The 22,572-nt window shown below is 44.8% G+C and overlaps 1 protein-coding gene and 1 long non-coding RNA gene across 2 annotated transcripts; both read right to left on the bottom strand.

Moving 5' to 3' along the window:
• Positions 1 to 413: 413 nt before the first annotated feature.
• On the bottom strand, positions 414 to 7,411 carry LOC118496418 (piggyBac transposable element-derived protein 4-like). Its single transcript, XM_036008038.1, has 5 exons — positions 7,301 to 7,411; positions 7,038 to 7,095; positions 3,178 to 3,283; positions 1,826 to 2,883; positions 414 to 1,444 (listed from the first exon to the last, which is right to left on the bottom strand). The coding sequence occupies exons 1-5, from the start codon at positions 7,409 to 7,411 to the stop codon at positions 414 to 416; spliced, it is 2,364 nt and encodes a 787-aa protein (XP_035863931.1).
• Positions 7,412 to 15,359: 7,948 nt separating this feature from the next.
• Positions 15,360 to 20,801, bottom strand: LOC118496406. Its single transcript, XR_004898974.1, has 3 exons — positions 20,790 to 20,801; positions 16,858 to 16,863; positions 15,360 to 15,651 (listed from the first exon to the last, which is right to left on the bottom strand). It is a non-coding gene; the product is annotated as an uncharacterized LOC118496406 (long non-coding RNA).
• Between the last annotated feature and the right edge of the window lie 1,771 nt (positions 20,802 to 22,572).

Raw genomic sequence — 22,572 nt, forward strand, 5'->3', positions numbered from 1 at the left:
ACCCTGGCGTTGTGCTTCGACCCTTTCGTGTGTGTGTGTGTGTGTGTGTGTGTGTGTGTGTGTGTGTGTGTGTGTGTGTGTGTGTGTGTGTGTGTGTGTGTAATAATCTCACATCTCACACAGCAGACACATGCCAAAGGGTTTTTATTCAAAAGATTTTCAACAGTGTTGTTCATGTCACTTTGTTGCACCTGTTCACATCTCAATAGCACACACTGTGTGTGCGTTGACTTCGCTCGTCTCTCGTGGTGTTCAGTGTCAGGCCGTAGGCGATTCCAGGTCGACACGGTCAAAAGCACGAGCGAGACAACGGGTGTCGTCGTCGTCGTTGTCGTTGTCGTTGTTGTGTTTGTCTGCTCGTTGTTGTGCAGAGCAAAGCCCAAGCCCAAACCGGCGGCGTTCGAGCCAAGAGGCTACAGTCCGCGCACACATTCCGCGCAGTTGAGCCGCGTGCATCTCCCGCAGATGTATCTCTTGCAGGCCCCGCACGCCGTGTATGTCTTGCGGTCCTTTGTCTTTGGACAGAGCTGACACCTCTTCCTCTTGCTGGCCACTCTGGGCGCGGTCGGTTCCACATCGTCGTCGTTGTCGTCGTCGTTGTCGTCGTCGTTGTCGTCGTCAACACCCTCTCTGTGCTCTCGAGCGGCCGCGGCCCTGCTCGTCAAGGCCTTGACGAGTGCGGCGGACGCTTCCGTGCGAGGGAGACGCGAGCGTCTCTCGATGAGCGGAGTCACGAGCGCCCTGCCCAGCTGCTCCAGGAACACGCGCCTCCTGTAGAGCTTGCCGCGCATCCACTGGGGCCTGAGCTCTCGCCAGAGCACAAAGGCGTTGTAGGCGGACACGTCGAGGATGTTGTGGAACACGGCGAGGGGCCAGCGCGTCGTCTTCCTGCGGCAGCTGTACGTGCCGACGAGCTTGTCCAGGTTGTCCACGCCGCCCTTGGTGCTGTTGTAGTGCAGGATGATGTCGGGCTTGGCGTCCCTGGTGGCGCGGACGCGCGCCTTCCCCGTGTGCAGCGTGCTCAGCAGCAGCACGTTCTTGTGCCTCTTGGGCACGTAGGACACCAGAGTGACGGTGGGCGTGAAGGCGAACCTGGACGAGAAGAGCGCACGGCCCTTGGTGTTGAGCAAGGCGCGCGGCAGCTCGGGCTTGTTTTTGCGCATCGTGCCCACCACGGTGAGGCGCCTCTCGATGAGCAGCCGCCGGGCCAGCTCGTAGGAGGTGAAAAAGTTGTCGCACGTCACGTTGCGCGGACCCCGCAGGCCCTTGGTCACGTCCAGCACCACGCGCGCGCCCAGATTCCTCTCGGGCCCGCCGCTCGCCGACTTGCCCGTGTACATCTGCATGTTCCACGCGTAGCTGGACGCGGCGTCGCAGGCCACCCAGGACTTGAGTCCGTACCTGGCGGGCTTGCTGGGCATGTACTGGCGGAAGGAGCATCGACCTTGTTGTCGTTGTCGTTGTCGTTGTCGTCGTCGTCGTCGTTGTTGGCGTTGTCGTTGTCGTTGTTGGCGTTGGAGGTGTTGGACGTGTCGTCAAAGAGTGAGAATGAGAAAGACACGGAAAAAGAACTCGGAGGAAGACAAAGAAGGGGGGAAGGAGGGAAGGTGAAGAAGAAGAAGAAGAATGAGATAGAAATTGTAGATGAGAATACAAGCACACGAGAAAAGAACAAAATGTTTAGAAACGTCCGCATGCGCACACACACACAAAAGCATTGTAAACGGCGAGCTGGAAAAAGACCAAGAAAAAGACGAGACAATTGTGCCACTGCGGTCGCGATACGACGATAATGAAAGTAGCAGTTGCGGTGACAAATACCCACCTCGAAAGGGAACCAGCTGCTCGTCCACGGTCACGTCGGGGCCCGGGTTGTAGAGGCGAGGCAGCCGCCGCACCCAGGCGTCCCACACGTCTCGTATGGCCGCCAGTTTGTCCGCGGCTCGTCTGGCGGCTCTCGTCTCGCGGTCGTCGAATCGCAGCAGTCGCGAGAACGCGTGGAAGCGCTTGAGCGGCATCGTGGCGCGGAAAATGGCCCTGCCGCTCTCCTCGTGCCACAGGCTCTCCAGTGCCTCGTTTCGGGACCTGTACACGCCGGCGAGGAGCAGCAGCCCGATGTAGCCGCGCAGGTCCGTGGCGTCCATCAGTTTCCAGCCGTTGCCGCACTTCCTTAGGCCCTCGATGTTCGTGGCGGTCACCACGATCTCTTGTATGTGCCGCGTGACAAACAGCTCGAAAGCGGAGAGTATATCGCGGACGCGTGTTGCCGCGTACTCTGTGGGTCCTGGGCTCTGCGGAGCGGTGGCGCGTCTGGCCGGGTCTTGTTGTTGCCGTTCGTCTTGGTCTCGGTCACGTTGGTCTTGGTCTTGGTCTTGGTCTTGGTCTTGGTCTTGGTCGTTGCCGTCGTCGTCCAGTTGTTGTTCCTCGTCCTCTTCATATTCGGCACGACGGCGGCGACGAGGTCCAGGGCGATGGGGATGATACGTCGTGGAGGACCATTCGATCTCGCCGTCTCTCGACGCAAACCTTTCGCTCTCCTCCTCCTCCTCCTCCTCGTCCTCCTCCTCGTCCTCATCGTCTTGTTCCACATCCTGCTCCTCGTCGTCGTGGCCCTCGTTGTCGTCATCTCCCCTTTGCCGTCCACCCTCCTGTGGCGCGTTTGCCCCTCGTTCTTCTCCTCGTTCCTCGTCCTGCTCGCCGTCGTCGTCGCCGCCGTCGCCCTCTCTGTCTTCATCTCCCCTTTGCCATCCACCAGCCTGTGCCACGTTTGCCCCTTGTTCTTCTCCTCGTTCGTCGTCCTGCTCGCCGTCGTCGTCGTCGTCTTCGTCGTCGTCGGCGTCGTCGTCGGCGTCGGCGTCTTCGCCCTCTCTGTTTTCATCTCCCCTTTGCCGTCCACCAGCCTGTGCCGCGTTTGCCCCTCGTTCTTCTCCTCGTTCTTCTCCTCGTTCTTCCCCTCGTTCTTCTCCTCGTTCGTCGTCCTGCTCGCCGTCGTCGTCGTCGTCTTCGTCGTCGTCGGCGTCGTCGTCGGCGTCGGCGTCTTCGCCCTCTCTGTTTTCATCTCCCCTTTGCCGTCCACCAGCCTGTGCCGCGTTTGCCCCTCGTTCTTCTCCTCGTTCTTCTCCTCGTTCTTCCCCTCGTTCTTCTCCTCGTTCGCCTCGGTCGTCGGCGTCGTCGTACTCGTCTTCTCCTGCGTCGTGGTCGTGGTCGTGGTCGTGGTCGTGGTCGTGCTCGTCAGCGTCGTGGCGGTCTCTTTCTCCGTCATCGTGTTTGTCTCGGTCCTCTTCTGACGCACACCCGCCGGATGACCATTCGGAGTCAGAGTCGGAGTCGGAGTCGGAGTCGGAGTCGCTGTCGCTGTCACTGTGGTCGTCTTCTTTTTCTTCTTCTTCTTCTTCTTCTTCTTCTTCTTCTTCTTCTTCTTCTTCTGCTACTACTAAATTTTCCACTTGGGGGCCATTGCGTGCCACGTGGGCGATAACCCGATGCAGCTCCAAATTTAGAGTCACACAGCGGGCCATGCCGGCGTCGCAACCGGCTGCTGAACCGAGTACAAAGAGTACAAAGGTCCAGAAGAAGAAGACGAAGAAGACAAAATCTGTACAATATACATGTATATGTATATACATGTGTGTGTGTGTGTGTGTGTGTGTGTGTGTGTGTGTGTGTGTGTGTGTGTGTAATAAAAGTGTTTAGTAGGACGAGAACGAGGTTTGTTTCTTTCCGCTTTGCCTCACCCTGTCTGTTTTACTACTACAAGCCAGGCCAGGGTCCCCCGAATACCATGGAATGGGTCACAGACACCCGAAGGCCAGAGCCGCGGTAGTAGACAAATACCATGGAATGGGTCACTGTGACCCGAAGGCCAGAGCTGCGGTAGTGGAGAAATACCACGGAATAATGTACGGGTCACATAGACCCGAAGGCCAGAGCAGTGGTAGTGGAGAAATACCATGGAATGGGTCACATAGACCCGAAGGCCAGAGCCGCGGTAGTGGAGAAATACCATTGAATACTGGCCAGGGTCATAGTGACCCGAAGGCCAGAGCTGCGGTAGTGGAGAGAAATACCATTGAATACTGGCCAGGGTCACAGTGACCCGAAGGCCAGAGCAGTGGTAGTGGAGAAATACCATGGAATAGTGGCCACATAGAATCCGAAGGCCAGAGCCGCGGCAGCCGTGGAGAAATATCACTGAATACTGGCCAGGGTCACAGTGACCCGAAGGCCAGAGCCGCGGCAGTGGAGAAATGCCATGGAATAGTGGCCAGGGTCACAGTGACCCGAAGGCCAGCACTGCGGTAGAGGAGAAATGCCATGGAATACTGGCCAGGGTCACAGTGACCCGAAGGCCAGAGCTGCGGTAGTGGAGAAATACCAGCGAATAACGCACGGGTCAGAGAGACCCGAAGGCCAGCGCTGCTCAAGTGGAGAAATACCAGCGAATAACGTATGGGTCAGAGAGACCCGAAGGCCGGAGCTGCGGTAGTGGAGAAATACCACGGAATAACGCGTGGGTCACAGTGACCCGAAGGCCCGAGCTGCTCAAGTGGAGAAATACCAGCGAATAACGTATGGGTCAGAGAGACCCGAAGGCCGGAGCTGCGGTAGTGGAGAAATACCACGGAATAACGCGTGGGTCACAGTGACCCGAAGGCCAGAGCTGCGGTAGTGTAGAGCAATACCATGGAATACTGGCCAGGGTCACAGTGACCCGAAGGCCAGAGCTGCGGTAGTGTAGAGCAATACCATGGAATACTGGCCAGGGTCACAGTGACCCGAAGGCCAGGGCCGCGGTAGTGGAGCAATACCATGGAATACTGGCCAGGGTCACAGAGACCCGAAGGCCAGAGCCGCGGCCGTGGAGCAATACCATTGAATACTGGCCAGGGTCACAGAGACCCGAAGGCCAGAGCCGCGGCCGTGGAGAAATACCATGGAACAACGTATGGGTCACAGTGACCCGAAGGCCAGTGCTGCGGCAGTGGAGAAATACCATCGAGTAACGTATGGGTCACAGAGACCCGAAGGCCAGAGCCGCGGCAGTGGAGAAATACCATAGAATAACGTATGGGTCATAGTGACCCGAAGGCCAGCGCTGCGGTAGCGGAGATATACCATCGAGTAACGTATGGGTCACAGAGACCCGAAGCGCAACGCCAGGCCAATACAAAAAGTCAACTAAACTGAACGGGTCATTGTGACCCGATGGACAACATAAGGGTTAAAATATGTAAAAATGACATTATATAAAAACCACATACAAAACAGGATACATTTGGTGCACACACATTATAGGCTCCATAAAGTTCAGCTAACACATTGGTAGCATTAGCGCTTGGTGGGATGTAAACACAGAGTATAAACACAGCCGTGAATATGCGTGGAATGTAGAATGGTCGGCATTTAACAGTCACAAACTCCACCAGCGGTGACCAGTAGTTGGATACAAGCACTGCATTTCTGCACCAGTCCGTGTTTAAGCGTATAAGCATCTCGTTTTTGGTTAAATGGCCTTTTGAATGGGAGTGCTAGCGGCACTTTTATGCTAGCCTCAAAATAGCTATTTTTAAACCACTAAGAAGGCTCGACACAACATGAGACTTTGCTCCAACTATCACCAGGGGCTCTACACATTAACGAAAGCTTTGACAACATGGTTTGTGTTCACAGAGTTTACTAAAAAGAAAGGTTTTGAGCAACTCACATTAGCAGTTGTTGTTTACGCTATCCGCCATTTTCCCAGTCCAAAATAGCTGATCTCCGCATGTGAATGAACGGACTCCATAGGAGGAAATGTCATTCTTATATGAGGCTCCTTTTTCAACTACAAGGTCAATATTGTGTTTCACTAACGACAAAACAACGAATTATCCGTGCATTTATATGGAACTAAGCTTTTGGAGCTTTCCATCTTTACTCTCCTCCCTCGACTATTACTGACTGGCTCGATAGACGGAGACCGGAAGAACAACAGCTACAGTGAGTAGCTCAAAACCTTTTTTAGTAAACTCTGTTTAGACAAACAATGTTCTGCACGCTTTCGTTCAGGTGTAGAGCCCCTGGTGATACTTGGAGCAAAGTCTCATGGTGTGTCGAGCCTTCTTAGTGGTTTAAAAATAGCTATTTTGAGGCTAGCATAAAAGTGCCCCTAGGACTCCCATTCAAAAGGCCATTTGACTGAAAAACGAGAATACGGTCAATCTTAAAAGTGACGCTTCCGTCCTAAATATGCTTTTAAACGAAAGTTTGACTCGGGTACATTCACAGAAAGACCCTAGGTTGCATTTTGGCGAGAGTTACGCTTTAACATATATGCACAGCCCACCTCCACAAGTCTTACCCGACAGAGCATCTCTATCTGCTCTGAAGGCTAGCAGGCCTGGTAGCTGGATAGTCCGGTACACTGTTGTTCAGCCATGTTTCCACACAAACAAAAACACAGCAGTCTCTGAACTCGCGTTGGGAGTTTTGTTGAAGTTGGATGTAGTCCAGTTGGATGTGTAATGAGCAGACACTTGCAAGCAGGATAGATGGACAGGTGGCCGGCTAGCGTTAGCTTTCCACCTAGCTCCTGTTTTAGCTTTCTAGCACACCGCTTTCGATGTCCCCTTCCCCGGCTAGCAGCATCGAGCGAGACCACAGGCTGAGGTGCTGGTCTGCGTAGCAGGCCAAGCTCGCGTAGTGTGTTGAGTATTCCGTCTGTAATAAAGTTTCCTGCATATTCTCTGATCTGTACCAATGTATCCCGGTGGTACACGTGCGGTAGTTTGAATGCACAATGCAAGGATGCTGCTGAAAAGAGAGAGCCTGTTAGCTTAGCTTCAAGATGGCTGACACTCGACTTGCATCAGGTAGTGACAGTCCCACCCCCTATGGGCGGGTTGAAGACATGTGGAACTAGCTGGCTGTAGTCCATAGCCTCTTGGTAGGGGGACATGAGGGGGGGAAGCACGGTCAGTCGAAAATACTACCGGGTTTCTACTGATACAAAGCTTAATGCTAATCGGTGAAGTATCCCTTTAACGTCACCAACTCACCACATCGTTCACAGAAAACGAGCCGAATGAAGCCGTTACTCGTGGCGATAGCAGCGTGCTTTGTGTGGATGAAGCATGAAGTTAATTTGACTCATTTAGACTCAGCGCCGCGACTCGCTGGAGTCAGCTTATGCTGAAGTTTAAACGTTACCATGGTAATGGTACACATAAAAATGGCTGCCACTCTAACCATTATGCTACGTTGATCTGAATGGAAATGGCCTTTCTATCCATTTTATTTCTATGGTTCAGAGAGCTCCAACCTGGCTGAGATTCTCTGGCTGCTCCTGGTCCACACTGGAGCTCCACTCCTGCTGCTTTCTGATGTCACTAACACAGGAAGTAGACGCTTCCTCTCCTGTGTGTTGTTTCATGTGATATTTTAAATGGCTACTCAGTCTAAAAGATTTCTTACAGACTGAGCAGCTGAAAGCTTACTCTCCTGTATGAGTTCTCATGTGTCTCCTCAGACTTGAGGTGTGGTTAAATCTTTTCCCACACTCAGAGCAAATAAAAGGTTTCTCTCCTGTATGAGTTCTCATGTGTCTCTTCAGATTTCCGTTTTGGCCAAATCTTTTCCCACACTCAGAGCAGCTGAATGTTTTCTTACATGTTGAATCATGTTTCAGAGAGTTTAAAGCTGACTGAGGTTCTCTGGTCTCCTTCCAATCAGCACTGTCATCAGTCTCAGGATCAGAAGAGTCTCCAGTCTGGTCTTCAGTCTCTGGTTGTAAAAGTGGATGTGAGTTCCTGGCTGGTTCTGGTCCTCCACAGTCCTCTCCATCAGCTTCTGTTTCCATGTGTTGAGTTTGTCTCTGATGAAGCTGTGAGGACTGAGCTTCCTCTTCATCATCTTCACTCTTCACAGGGACAGGAGTGAATGGGAACTTGGTGATATCAGCCTCCTCCAGCCCTTGAAGCTGCTCTCCCTCCTGACTGCTCCACAGTTCCTCCTGTTCCTCTTTAATGTGTGGGGGGGGCTCTGGCTCCTCCTGGTCCACACTGGAGCTACACTCCTGCTGCTCAGGAGGAACCTCTTCTTTAACCACCAACAGCTGCTCAACATCTGCAGGAAACAGAATGAAACAGACACATTACTGACCACCACTCAAACCAATAATAATGAGTATCGTCATAGATATGAAAACTTACAAATTTAGTCTAACAAACTGATACAAAGTAGCATAGCATAGCTTGTTAAGGTCAGCTTGCTAAAACCAGCTACAAAATGGAACCATTTAGGGCTGTCCCCAACGATTATTTTTGTCATTGATTAACCTAACGGTTAATTTGCCTATTATTCTAAAGATTTTTTTAAACTGAACTTTGGAGAATCTGTATTTTTACTTAAGTACTTGACATAAAACTTAAAATGGCTATGACATGGATTTATTTCATCACTGAAATGAGTTAAGATAATCACTGGCAAATGCATTTTTTGCATCAGTGTGAGGCAAAGAAAATAATTGAAACGCAGGGCTCCAGCCTCCGTAAATGGCCTGAAGTTTATACTAGTGTGTTGGTGTGTGCGTCGATCTCTTCAAGAGAATAGCAGGGTCGGCATGTGTGTGTGTGTGTGTGGTAGAGCAAGTTAGAGAGTGACGGTGATTATCATCAGAGTGAGTAGTGACTCTAGAGTCATAGTGAGAGAAACAAAATGTCTCCCCTGTTCTTTCTGCCCACGGTGGGAAATCTGGAGCAGGAAAAGTTACCCCTCTCCCTGATTTCATGTTTCATGTTTATGGAGAAGAAGAGTCGGGGGAAATGCAACGCTACCAAGCCACGGCTGAGCGACGTGCGTGCACCTCTCAAAAAATGCAACTGGACGTCGTGGCGACGCACCTCGCTCGGCGGTGGCTAACTTTTCCTGCGACAGATTTCCCGTCGTGGTCAGAAAGCACAGGAGAGACACTTTGTTTCTCCCTCTAGAGTCGCTACTCGCTCTGAAGGTAAACTACTTCTTTTACAATTCTGGTTAGATGCTAAACAAACTTTGTTGTCAGTACAATATGTGCAATCATTAGGTTGAATCTAATTTAATATACTTATGTTCATGCTTAATCAGGCGGCCACCTAAGTAACACGCGCCTGCCACAGTCTTTCCCACACATAGACTAATGTGTGGCGGTGCGCCGCACTATCAACACCGGCCGCCGCATATTGCGTTTAGTTATTAAATTATTTTTTTTAACGCTATTTAAAACACGTTCGCCTGCATTTCCTTTCCCTGCTCTCCTCCGTCTCTCTGTCACTTGTGTCTCACTCACATACACACACACAGCTCCTCCCACCGTGCGCTGTTTGGTGTTTTTAGCCCCCAACGTCGCCTTCCAGGCAGCGTGGCAATGGTTATGTTGAGGTGAGGGTTAGCTACCTGGAAGGCGACGTTGGAGGCTTAAAACACCATCGAGCCCACCGTGCACACAGCGTCTGTCTCCATAAAGGAGAGAAGACGGCTGGCGAAATTCACTAGTTCACTAAAGGTTGGTATCTATCTGGTGAACACCTTTACACAATCACACATTCACAATCAAAGGCCCCACTCTTAGCAAACAAGCGATTGCGCCTGCTTTAGAAAGTTAACTAGTTGCAAGTTTGCGGTAAAATGCAGTTGGGTTGTTGAGGTCAAAACACTATATAGCAGCTGTGAATCAAATAAACGTATTATAAATAATGTTATGTCATTTTTACTCTTACACTGAATGCTTGCTGCTTCAATCCAGATAAGTATTGAAAAGTATTTTCTGCGACTGAAAAAGGCCCGTGTTGAGGATGAGGACCAGCCTGAACCGGAGGTATCTGTCTGAAACAGAGCTCAACAGTCCCACCAGTGGAATTAGTTATGTTATTAATTTGTTTACAATATTTTCAGGCTTCAACTAGTGAAAGACAGGGTCAGGGAGAGAAAGAGATAGATTTGTTAGGCATTGAAGTAGAAGAGAAGGACAGCATCCAACAGCGTGATCCTCAGTTTATGATACTTGATTGTTACGAAAATAAGTATCCCCCCCTCCCCCGGGGATACGGGGCAACACCCCCCCGCCACGAATTGCTTTCTAATCTGTGGGCCGCCTTAACTACGTCATCATAAAAAAGCGATATCCGCCGTGTTACTCTGTCCTGTTTTCTCCCTTTCATTCCAAACCTCACAGTTGACAACCTGCAGGTGGAGGCAGTTTAATTTCCTGTATGATATGAATTTTTCATATACCGTAACACAGGTGTAATGTCGCAGAGAGCGCTACGGCTGAAGTAATCTGCGAGTGAATTGAGAACAGGAGCCCTGTTAACTGCGTACCCTTCTCACTCATGGTAGTAACTTTATAACACAACAATTAATAACCCACAACTAACTCTCTTTACAGGATAAAACACCATAACACACAACAATTTGTGACCTAACGAATTTCTAACACTACTAATTTAACGTTTACAAATTTACCCCGCCGGACGGCATGTTGGGTAACATTATAGCTGCTAGCTAGCCAAGTAGGTTGTCGCGGAGGTTAGAGGATGAAGAAAGACCGGAGATACACCAGAACAACGTATGCTCAAGAGAGGAGCCGTCTGAGGTTCTGAAGTTTTTTGTTTCTAAAAAAAAACAGACATAATTTAGCCACTGTTGTTTCCCGTCGCTCTAACATTACTTGGTTGCGCTAACGTTACTCGGCCGTGCTAACGTTACTCGGCTGTGCTAACGTTACTCGGCCGTGCTAATGTTACTCGGCCGTGCTAACGTTACTCGGCCGTGCTAACGTTAAAGACATGTCACTTCAAGCATGCAGCGGAGCAACATTATGAACGCAATAACAATCCACCTACAGTCCTGTTACAGACGGCGGAAAAAGACGGGAGAAAGAGCAATGATTAAAACACTGGATTTAAGATGTCTTGCCTCGCTGAAATACGTCCGCCAACCTACTAACATTATTCAGACACCGAAGGAGACAACTGAAAGGGAAACAATGTTAAAGGTGTTTGTATGTGTATTCATTCGATTTAAGTTTATTTTACTACTTTGCAGTTTGCACAATAAAAATAGTTTAGATTCTGTAACTGTTTGATGCGTTCTCCTTCATATAACGTTATATAATGTTAATATGATAATAGTTAATAATATAATGTTCCTTCATATAACGTTATAATGTTAATATGATAATAGTTAATATAATGTTCCTTCATATAACGTTATATAATGTTAATATGATAATAGTTAATAATATAATGTTCCTTCATATAACGTTATTTAATGTTAATATGATAATAGTTAATAATATAATGTTCCTTCATATAACGTTATATAATGTTAATATGATAATAGTTAATAATATAATGTTCCTTCATATAACGTTATATAATGTTAATATGATAATAGTTAATAATATAATGTTCCTTCATATAACGTTATATAATATTGTGGAGCCAAGCAAACCCTTTAGTAATCAAAGCTTTTAGTAAACATGATGACATTAAAATGTTTTTTTGTGATATTCTATATACTCCTGACAGTAGAATAAGCCATTATAAACCTATATAAAAGGCCCAGTCAAGCAAAAGAAAGAAAATACCGTGATATACCGTGAAACTGCCAGAATCTTAAAAAATACTGTGATACAAATTTTTGGTCATACCTCCCAGCACTATTGTAAGCTGTCTGCACTGACAGCTCTCAAGATATCAAAGCACTTAAGAAGTCTAGCTACTACCTTTCCTACACGTACACACGTGTAGTACACACTACACTAAATATCAAATTTGAATATATAATTAATACATCTCTGTAGTGCAGACTCTGTACTACACACTACACTAAATATTACATTTAAATAATAATAAATAATTAATAAATAACCAGCTTTTCAAAATAACAGTTGCAATGTGCAACTTTAAGCTCATTAAACTATTTTCAAAAAAAGTGCTGTAACAGTTTCACTGGCATTGCTCCCATTATCCTCCGTGACTCGCTCTCTTCCACTTCGCCCGACAACTCTTCTCCAAAACAAACTGGCTGAGATAACAGAGCTCAGCCCACAGCTTCACTCACTCCAGCAGATAGTATGAAATAAAAACAGGACACGTCATTTCACTGGGTGTAACTACGCTAACTAACCGTGTGTAACTACGCTAACTAACCGTGTGTAACTACGCTAACTAACCGTGTGTAACTACGCTAACTAACCGTGTGTAACTACGCTAACTAACCGTGTGTAACTACGCTAACTAACCGTGTGTAACTACGCTAACTAACCGTGTGTAACTACGCTAACTAACCGTGTGTAACTACGCTAACTAACCGTGTGTAACAACGCTAACTAACCGTGTGTTGTGAACCGCGTGTAGTGATTAAAAAAAAAACAGCTGTGTCTCAAAGACCAGGCAGCAGCAGCCGGGACGTTGAGAATCCACCGTGAGAGGTGATGATAGTTCAGTCACTTCGTCATGTATTCACTTGGTTGAAACAAGAGAAGAAAGCCTCACTGATGTGAAGAACAGGACAGAGAAACATATAGAAATGCTCTCTGCCCACCGTATGCCAACACTCTGGTAAGTCCATCACCCCGTCTCTGCCCGGGCATGCCCCAGCTGACCACATTTGTTGACAAACTCCGACGCACACGCGACCGTGATGTCTGAACCGAGGTATGAACCGAACCGTGACTTCTGCGTACCGTTCCACCCCTAGTGTTGAGAGATGCTTATTTTCTGTATTTTGTGTTGTCTTTGTAAAGCTGTTTCTGTACTGTGTGTGCAGAACGTACGTCGTACTTGGCCGTCGGCTGTAGTCTCTACGGTATGTTAGAAGTGCCGACGTGAGGCGACACCACAGTCGGCCACTAGTACCCGGCCGTCGTTGGTGTGTCAGGGCCTTTATGGGGGCTGCCATCTTCCTCTATTCCTACGCAGCGACGCAAGTTATGCAAATCAAAGTACTTCTGTAATCAACGTTGATGAATCGTCCCAGCCCTAATGCTGATATTTTGTTATACTTAAACAAAGAATTCAGTTCCCTGTCCTGTTATAAAACTTAACAAAATCAGCACTATTTCCATTAAATTCAAAAGTGGACCCTAGCTCATTGCTCCAACTTATTCCTATTGTCAGACAATTTAAGCAATTGGGGGTTAGTCTCGCTTTGCCAGACCTTCCTCCACAGCACTGTGGAGGATGTAGGGGTGTAAGAAAAAAATCGTTTAATTTAGCAATACTGTATCGATTTTCAAAAATGCAATATTGATTTTTTTTTTTTCATTTGTAGTTTACGTGCAAAAATATTCATGTCAGACAGTGGTCCCCATTAATGTTGTGTTTAAACCCCCTACCACTAGATGTCTATACTGAGACACACCACTAGTGTCCTTACCTAACAGTGCCTAGCAGTGCCTGACTTTTTGCTAGAAGCTATCAATGTAGCTATGGCTGAACTTTGGCCTACTTAAATATAAAACATTGCTCACTAAGTGCCTGTGAACCACACTCCTAAACTGGCAGTTTGATTTTCTGTGTACTGAATTGTTTACCTAAAGGCACAGGCTAATTAATGCTAACTAAAAATGATAGTTAACATTAGTAATTAAACTTAAACAGCTAATGGAAGTCCAAACTGCCTGAGAGCTTCTCCTGTACTATACGGTAATTCCTCTACTATGAGACAGTAAGTCTCGTGGTTATGACCCAATCGTTAGCCTATTTTTATAAAAACGTCTGCTACGGAGCCATAACGTGAGGTACAAGGTAATGGAGCCTTTTATACATTGTCGTGTTTCTTTAGAAATAAACAATGGACAAATAGAGTCTTTAAACTCTTCAGATGTAAAGTTATTCTCTGTCAAAGTGACGTCAAAATGAATGGCAGTCAATGGGATGCTAACGGGGGTGAGTGCTTGTTAGCATCAAAATGGCTCCATATGAGCTACGCGTTGTGAGGAGAAGCTTACCCCCTTGGCAGGCACGCGTTTTCGGCGCAGCTCGAGCCACGCCTGAGACGTGCGTGTCACACAGGCAGTGTGTAAGCTCTAACATGTTAACATGGGAGCCGAAATATAAACGGACACGCCACGCAGCTGACACACTCACACCACGCTGCCAGTGTGTAACCGGCCTAAGCCTTCAAGGCAGCGCTGTGACCGTCGTCTTCAACCATAACCATTGCCTAATCCTAGTGCCTTCCAGGCAGCGCTGCCTGGAAGACGACGCTGGGGGCTTCAAACACCAAACTCTGTGTGGTGCGACGCGTCTCCCCTCAGGATTGTCGGTTCTTTTTACTTTATTGACAAATTGTCAAGTTTCCAATTGACAGAAGATATGTTATTGCCACATTATGTTGTTAATAAATGTTTTGTACATTGCGAACAAAGGTCAGATATTATATTACATACAAGTCTAAAAATGTCATGGCAACCTGTGCTTAAAAAAAAGGTAAAAATCGAGAATCGAACCGTGACCTTAGAATCGAAAATGTAATGGAGGACTTAAGAGAATGGTGACACCCCTACTCAGTTCATCAAGTGTCCCAGTGAGCTATTTCAGTGAGTCAGCATCCACAACACCAGGACCTCTCCTAAGGGGAATGCAGCCATCATTAATGGTTTGACTACACCTGTGCTTTTACTACTATGACACATGTCAACATGTCTGCTGTGGAAAAAGGTATATATCCCCCCACACACACACTCCATCCTCCCCTCCTAAACTCCTGGACTCACACCACATCCAGAGCTGTCTAGACACAGTGCACTTTATCCATACTCTTATCTCCATTTTGTATCTCTTTTTCAAACTATTTATTACTTTTTCATTGTTTGTTTTTAACTTAAATTGATTCGTTGTGTAAGGAAGACTAGCATGTCTATTTTTATGGCAACTTAATGTAGAAAGCAGTGTCATTTCTTTCCAGATAATGATACATTGACTATTGCTAGAAATTAGCCATTTAAGCTAAGTATATGGTTACTTGAATTCTCATTATGTTTTTGTATCTTCTATTTGTTCTTGTTATGTGCACACACACAGAGAGACACACACATTCACACAGAGACGCACACATTCTCTCACACACACACACACACACACACACACACACACACACACACACACACAGTCCTAAGGGAATACCTATTAAATAAGAACCTTTGTTTATCTAGAAAACAGCCCCGAAATCACCATCACCAAACCCACCAGACTCCATGTAAATAATCTGTACTTTTAGCGTGTATAGAGCCAGCATATTTCCACATGTAAATGTGTGAATTAAGAGTTTATTTCAACCAAACCAGAGTGGTGATTGTTGGAACAGTGGAAAGATGAACCAAGACGGCTTTTGATAGTTTTATTGTGTTTCTGTCCACTTTGAATGCAGTGTGTTTTACGATGATAAAAGTACTGATTATTTACATGGAGTCTGGTGGGTTTGGCGAAGGCCTGTTAAAGAGCGAAGATTACAATAAATCTATGTACAAATGCTTATTTACATACGTCCTATCGTCATATGGTTGCTGAGAGAACAGATGACAGGAAGGAGAGAAAGATCAACTGAAGGTTTAATGACCAAACCTGCTCTGTGGAACCGAAGCTGAGGGTTGAAAACAGCGTCCAGTAGCTCCCGTTGTCGCTCCTTCTCCTCTTTTGAACGACAAAGTTCCTCCTCGTACTCTGCTATCGTTCTTTCAAACAGCCCAAATATCTCTTCAGCAGCCGCAGTTAGTCGCTGCTCCACCAACGCTCTCAGCATCTGGACTTTACACATTTTACCTCTTTCTCAACACAACAAAGAGACTCTGCTAACACACCTTTCTGCTAGACGCCATCTTGTTCAAAGTGTGAAGTTAGCCGCAGTGAAGACTACAGCTTCCGGGACAGATTAGTTGCTGAGCTTCAAAATAAAAGTCCGGAAGTGTTCCAGTTGCTGAGCTTCACAATAAAAGTGTTCCAGATTTCCTCTGAAAAAAATGCAGGAATATAAATGATTAAAGGGGAACTATGCAGCTTTCATAGTTTAATTTACCTTAACTGAACAGCTTCGGAGTCATTGGAATGGTTATATGACTTTTGTTGAGTTGAATAGTGGTCGTCTCGCTCCCCCCTAGCGCCTGTGAGCGGAAAAACCACCCTCGCAACTTTATTTAGGGCGAATTGTCACGTATCTGTACTTTACTTTGTTATTTATATTTCTGGAAACTTTCACTTTTACTCCGATACATTTCCTAACTAAAAGGTATGCTTTTATTTTGACACCCGTGTGTGTGTGTGTGTGTGTGTGTGTGTGTGTGTGTGTGTGTGTGTGTGTGTGTGTGTGTGTGTGTGTGTGTGTGTGTGCGTGTGTGTGTGTGTGTGCGTGTGTGTGTTTGTGTGTATGTGCGTGTGTGTGTGTGTGTGTGTGTGTGTGTGTATGTGTGTGTTCAACTCAAGTAATACATCAAATGTAGGTTATTAAAGGCTAAAACATATCTAAATAAATATAAATTAATCCATCAGTTTTTCTAATAATCTTTACTGTTTAAAAGGTAAAACAGGGTTCATTAATGTAACCAAATATATCCTCATGAAAGAAATCAAAACAAAAAAAGTGAAAATAGAATAACGAGGCTTTTATTTTGACAGCGGTCCCCCCGGAAGTGGTGTTTGTTGTTGTTTCCCCGTGCTGAGCAGCGGGAGCAGTGAGGAGAGAAGCCGTTAGCTGAATCCAGATCAGGGAATCCCAAACAGCGTTTCTTAGTTTGTTGATCAGAGATGGAGCGACACCGGGAACACACGGAGGAGACCAAGCTGCGGGGAGAAGGTTAGTCTGACAATCGAACTGCTCTCATAATCACGCTAAGCTAACGTTAGCCTGTTAGCCGCATGCAGCTAGCTCCTGAAGCTAACGTGTTTCCATCAGAAGACTGAGCGTATTGCTGCCCTCCACACGTCAAAGTTTAAACTAGAGTCTTCCATCCAGTCTGCAGATGTTTCTCACTGTGTCCAAACAAAGAGAAAACAGAACCAGCCCTGTCAGCCTAACAAACAGTTCTTTTCTTTTACACTAGACTCTTGTATACATGTTTTCCTACAACACACAAAGACTAATCCCCCCCCAGCTCCCCAACCTCACTCTACACAGTTAACCCTCCTGTTGATCTCGGGTCAGGTCCATTTTCTATATCAGAAATTCTATATATTTGGGTTTCTTTCAACCAAATTTTCAAAGTAACGTGGATGGTTCTCTACAACACTACAAATTCACACGTCAAATAAATGATCAGTTCACTACTTTCAATGAAATGTTTTGTTTTCCTACAAATAGGCCAATTTAATCTTTGCTATTAATATGTTGGATTCATATTAATGTATATTTTCAGACATATTTTAACCCTTGTCTTGTCGTCCCGTCGACCGTGCAACTTGTAGCTATTTCTAGGTCAAAATTGAAAATGAAAACTTATTTTTTCAACGTTTTGGTCGTCTTTTATCGACACTTTTGTCACTTTTATCCAAGTTTTTTTTGTAACTTTTTCTGCGCCTTTTGATGTTTTGATGTTTGATGTTTTTTAATGTAATTTTATCTTCTTTTTTTTTTTTTTTAGAAAATTCCCAGCACCAAAATGATAAGAGTTGAGAATTAAAACAGCGATTCGTATCCTCTCTAAATGTGTTTAAGAGCAATTTACCAAACAATCGTTGAACATGAACTTGAATATGAGCGCTAATCTCAGTTTTATCTCCAGAGTCGGCCTGTACCTGACTCTCCCGCCGATTTATTTAAATATTAATATTATTGTTTTAACCAGTTTTGTTAATTACTCAAGCATAATATTAAGGGTGCCCCGATCAGGATTTTTGGGGCCGATCACCGATTGCTGTGAGCTGTGTCGACCGATGCCGATCACCGATCACCGGGTCTATTTGAAACCTTCTATTTATCATGTCATATATTTATCATATATTAATTTTAATATTCTTAACAACAATGCATAAGTATTATAATTAACAGAAGATAATGTATTGTGAATTGTCAACGGTTTACTTTTATTGACAGGAAACGTTCAACATTCCACTTCCTCTGTTAGAAACACACCTTAAACAGCTTAGAGCTAAAGCCTTATTCGGAATAAATTACAAAACAACTGTCAGTGTGTCTTCAGTGTGTCTTTAGTGTGTTCTGAGCAGGGTGGGGCCACTTACATTTTTTACCAGCCACTTTTTCCAGAATTCAAATTTATAAAAGAGAGTGCACTATCATATTTTGAATTGCTTTATTAAATTATGTTTTATTATTAATACATATTTTATTAATATAATGTATTTATTATGTGTCAGTAGCTTGTTGATCTTTACATTGTAAGTTCATTTCCTATCCTGGCCTGGGACACACATTCATACGGTTTGATAAAGGACTTATTGGACTTTAACTTATCATTGATTTTACAACAACGAGTGTAGCTCATGGATGTATTAAGTGTAGCTGTCCTCAATGTAGGTCATCCTGTACGTCTCATCTCCGGTTTTTCCTGCATCCACCGTGTGTGTGTGTGTGCATGTGTGTGTGTGTGTGTGTGTGTGTGTGTGTGTGTGTGTGTGTGTGTGTGTGTGTGTGTGTATATGTGTGAGTGTGTGTGTGTGTGCGGGCCTGGGGATGTGTGTTTGTGTGTATGTGCGTGTGTGTGTGTGTGTGTGTGTGTGTGTGTGTGTGTGTGTGTGTGTGTGTGTGTGTGTGTGTGTGTGTGTATGTGTGTGTTCAACTCAAGTAATACATCAAATGTAGGTTATTAAAGGCTAAAACATATCTAAATAAATATAAATTAATCCATCGGTTTTTCTAATAATCTTTACTGTTTAAAAGGTAAAACAGGGTTCATTAATGTAACCAAATATATCCTCATGAAAGAAATCAAAACAAAAAAAGTGAAAATAGAATAACGAGGCTTTTATTTTGACAGCGGTCCCCCCGGAAGTGGTGTTTGTTGTTGTTTCCCCGTGCTGAGCAGCGGGAGCAGTGAGGAGAGAAGCCGTTAGCTGAATCCAGATCAGGGAATCCCAAACAGCGTTTCTTAGTTTGTTCATCAGAGATGGAGCGACACCGGGAACACACGGAGGAGACCAAGCTGCGGGGAGAAGGTTAGTCTGACAATCGAACTGCTCTCATAATCACGCTAAGCTAAACTTAGCCTGTTAGCCGCATGCAGCTAGCTCCTGAAGCTAACGTGTTTCCATCAGAAGACTGAGCGTATTGCTGCCCTCCACACGTCAAAGTTTAAACTAGAGTCTTCCATCCAGTCTGCAGATGTTTCTCACTGTGTCCAAACAAAGAGAAAACAGAACCAGCCCTGTCAGCCTAACAAACAGTTCTTTTCTTTTACACTAGACTCTTGTATACATGTTTTCCTACAACACACAAAGACTAATCCCCCCCAGCTCCCCAACCTCACTCTACACAGTTAACCCTCCTGTTGATCTCGGGTCAGGTCCATTTTCTATATCAGAAATTCTATATATTTGGGTTTCTTTCAACCAAATTTTCAAAGAAAAGTAACGTGGATGGTTTTCTACAACACTCTTCACAAGTCAAATAAATGATCAGTTTCCTACTTTTATTATATTTGGTTGTTTTATTTAATTTAATAGCGTTTAGAGAGAAATAACTTCATAAAAGTAAATCTCAGAAAAAGCTTCAAAAACGTAAAAATGCGCTGAAAAAAATCGACAGACATCGTAAAAAGTGACAGAAACTGGGTACCTGGGTGGCCTGGTGGTAGAGCGAGCGCCCATATAAAGAGGCTCAGTCCTTGACGCAGAAGTTGCGGGTTCGATTCCGACCTGCGGCACTTTCCTACATGTCTTCCCCCCCCTCTCTATGTTATGCTGCGATGTAGCCGACCTGTAAGATCAAATGAATTGAACTTTTAAGGCGAGGAAGGAGAAGCTAATTGCCTTGTGTGGAAACAGCTTTATCTCGCGCATCCAACAACACTGATGTGTAAATGAAAGGTTTTGTTTTCCTACAAATAGGCCAATTTAATCTTTGCTATTAATATGTTGGATTCATATTAATGTATATTTTCAGACATATTTTAACCCTTGTCTTGTCGTCCCGTCGACCGTGCAACTTGTAGCTATTTCTAGGTCAAAATTGAAAATGAAAACTTATTTTTTCAGCGTTTTGGTCGTCTTTTATCGACACTTTTGTCACTTTTATCCAAGTTTTTTTGTAACTTTTTCTGCGCCTTTTGATGTTTTTCCAATATTTTTTGTCACTTTTTTTAATGTAATTTTATCTTCTTTTTTTTTTTTTTAGAAAATCCCCAGCACCAAAATGATAAGAGTTGAGATTTAAAACAGCGATTCCTATCCTCTCTAAATGTGTTTAAGAGCAATTAACCAAACAATTGTTGAACATGAACTTGAATATGAGCGCTAATCTCAGTTTTATCTCCAGAGTCGGCCTGTACCTGACTCTCACGCTGATTTATTTAAATATTAATATTATTGTTTTAACCAGTTTTGTTAATTACTCAAGCATAATATCATTTTTTTTTGTTCATCAAATTGTCAGACATAACAGGAAAAACCCTGGGTGAGCAATCAACATGCATAAAACACCAGAAGACGGAGTGTGTTATTTCTAAACACTACGGAACGGTGTAACGTTAAAGTGAGTGCGTCAGCTAATTCATTAGCCATATAGACTGTTAAGGTTCTGTAAACAGAGGCGTCAAGATCAACTGCACTCTCTGGTATGCGACGGTCCCTGTCTCTGATGCCCCGCTGCATCAATAATACAGCGTGTCTGAGGAAGACATCGTAGTCTTCCTCAGACACGCTGTATGAACGTTACTGTTTTAAAACTCTTTCCAGGTTAGTGGGGGTGCATACCCCTCAAAACCAACATTAAAAACGTAGTAATCTTCCCTCAGCGTTTAGTTCTGTTGCTAAACTGTGTGTAAAATGAGCGGTGACGTTAAATCATCTGTTTCAGGTAACAGCACTCCAGGGTACCGTCTATTTGCTGGATTGTTCCGAGGTAACCGTGATTTTTTTTTTTATTTTTTTTTTAGATTAGATTCAACTTTATTGTCATTGTGCAGAGTACAAAGACAGCGAAATGCAATGAATTTCCCACACCAAGAGTAGTTTATATAGTTCTATTTTATAGCGATAGATTATCTGTTCAAAAAATGTTCTCAGTAAAATGTTCCATTAAAGAAAAGATAGAAAATAAATATTTGTGCGTGCTGTAAAGTGGTTAGAAAATATGAAATCGGAATCAGCTAAAATTGGTATCGGCAGGTAAAACTCAATGAAAAATCGGAATCAGCCTAGAAAGTTGTAATCGGTGCATCTCTTTTATTCTGGTTCGAGTCCATACGTGCAGTTAATGAATACAGACACGCAGAACTGAAGGCTCAGTTGGCAACTAGCTCTGATTAGCGGTTAGCTTCGGTTAGCGGTTAGCTTCGGTTAGCGGTTAGCTCCGTTATAAAGATATGGAGTGGAGGAGCTGCCACTGAGAGGGGTAACAACCAGACTCTGATAAATGACGTTCGGGGAGCTTTCACAGCAGCGTGGCCGCGGTGTTTCAACGGTTTTATTAGTACAGTTAATCCCACGGCAAGAACACCAGCAACTAGCTAACGCAACGATAGCCTCTCTGAACAAGAACACCAGCAACTAGCTAACGCAACGATAGCCTCTCTGAGCAAGAACACCAGCAACTAGCTAACGTAACGATAGCCTCTCTGAACAAGAACACCAGCAACTAGCTAACGCAACGATAGCCTCTCTGAACAAGAACACCAGCAACTAGCTAACGCAACGATAGCCTCTCTGAACAAGAACACCAGCAACTAGCTAACGCAACGATAGCCTCTCTGAACAAGAACACCAGCAACATGCTAAAGTAACGATAGCCTCTCTGAACAAGAACACCAGCAACATGCTAAAGTAACGATAGCCTCTCTGAACAAGAACACCAGCAACATGCTAAAGTAACGATAGCCTCTCTGAACAAGTGCACACGGCAGCACGCAACTAAACGAGGGGGAGGGGCTGGAGGCAGCTCCTCTCTGTGCACTGTAAAAAAAAAAAATACACTGTTGTGTGTGTGTGTGTGTGTGTGTATACTATAATTTTACTTTTTTAACTGTCTAGTGTGTAATTGTGTGTTCATACTATAAAATGATTTATTGTTTGTCTTTGTTGAATAATACAGAAGACAAAGAGCTTAAAAAAATAATCTAATCGAAATCGCAATATTTGGGAAAAAAATCGCAATTAGATTATTTTCAAAAATCGTTCAGCCCTAATATGGATATACATTTTTAATAATACTTTTCAGTAGGGATCGACCTGTCTTTTTTACGACCGATTGCGATTATTAGTAGTTAATGAAACCAATAACCGATATTTTAGAACAGATATGCATTTACAGTGAAAATGAAAATCTTTAAGTCAAAATTAAGATTTTGGAATGTTACAAACTCCACAAAACTGTGTTTAAATGCTTTAAGCAGTTAATTAATACAACTTTGAACATAAGACACAGTAATATAAAATGATAACTATC

The sequence above is a fragment of the Sander lucioperca genome, chromosome 12 (genome assembly GCF_008315115.2).
Source record: "Sander lucioperca isolate FBNREF2018 chromosome 12, SLUC_FBN_1.2, whole genome shotgun sequence".
Lineage (NCBI taxonomy): Eukaryota > Metazoa > Chordata > Actinopteri > Perciformes > Percidae > Sander > Sander lucioperca.

What these genes read in the sequence shown, in the direction of transcription:
- LOC118496418 (XM_036008038.1), bottom strand. Translation starts at nt 7,411, where the DNA reads ATGAAACAACACACAGGAGAGGAAGCGTCTACTTCCTGTGTTAGTGAC. An exon ending in AGCCAGAGAATCTCAGCCAG is followed by an intron (nt 7,096 to 7,300) that starts GTTGGAGCTCTC and finishes ATCCACACAAAG; the next exon opens with CACGCTGCTATCGCCACGAG. An exon ending in GCAGCTGGTTCCCTTTCGAG is followed by an intron (nt 1,445 to 1,825) that starts GTGGGTATTTGT and finishes AACGACAACAAG; the next exon opens with GTCGATGCTCCTTCCGCCAG.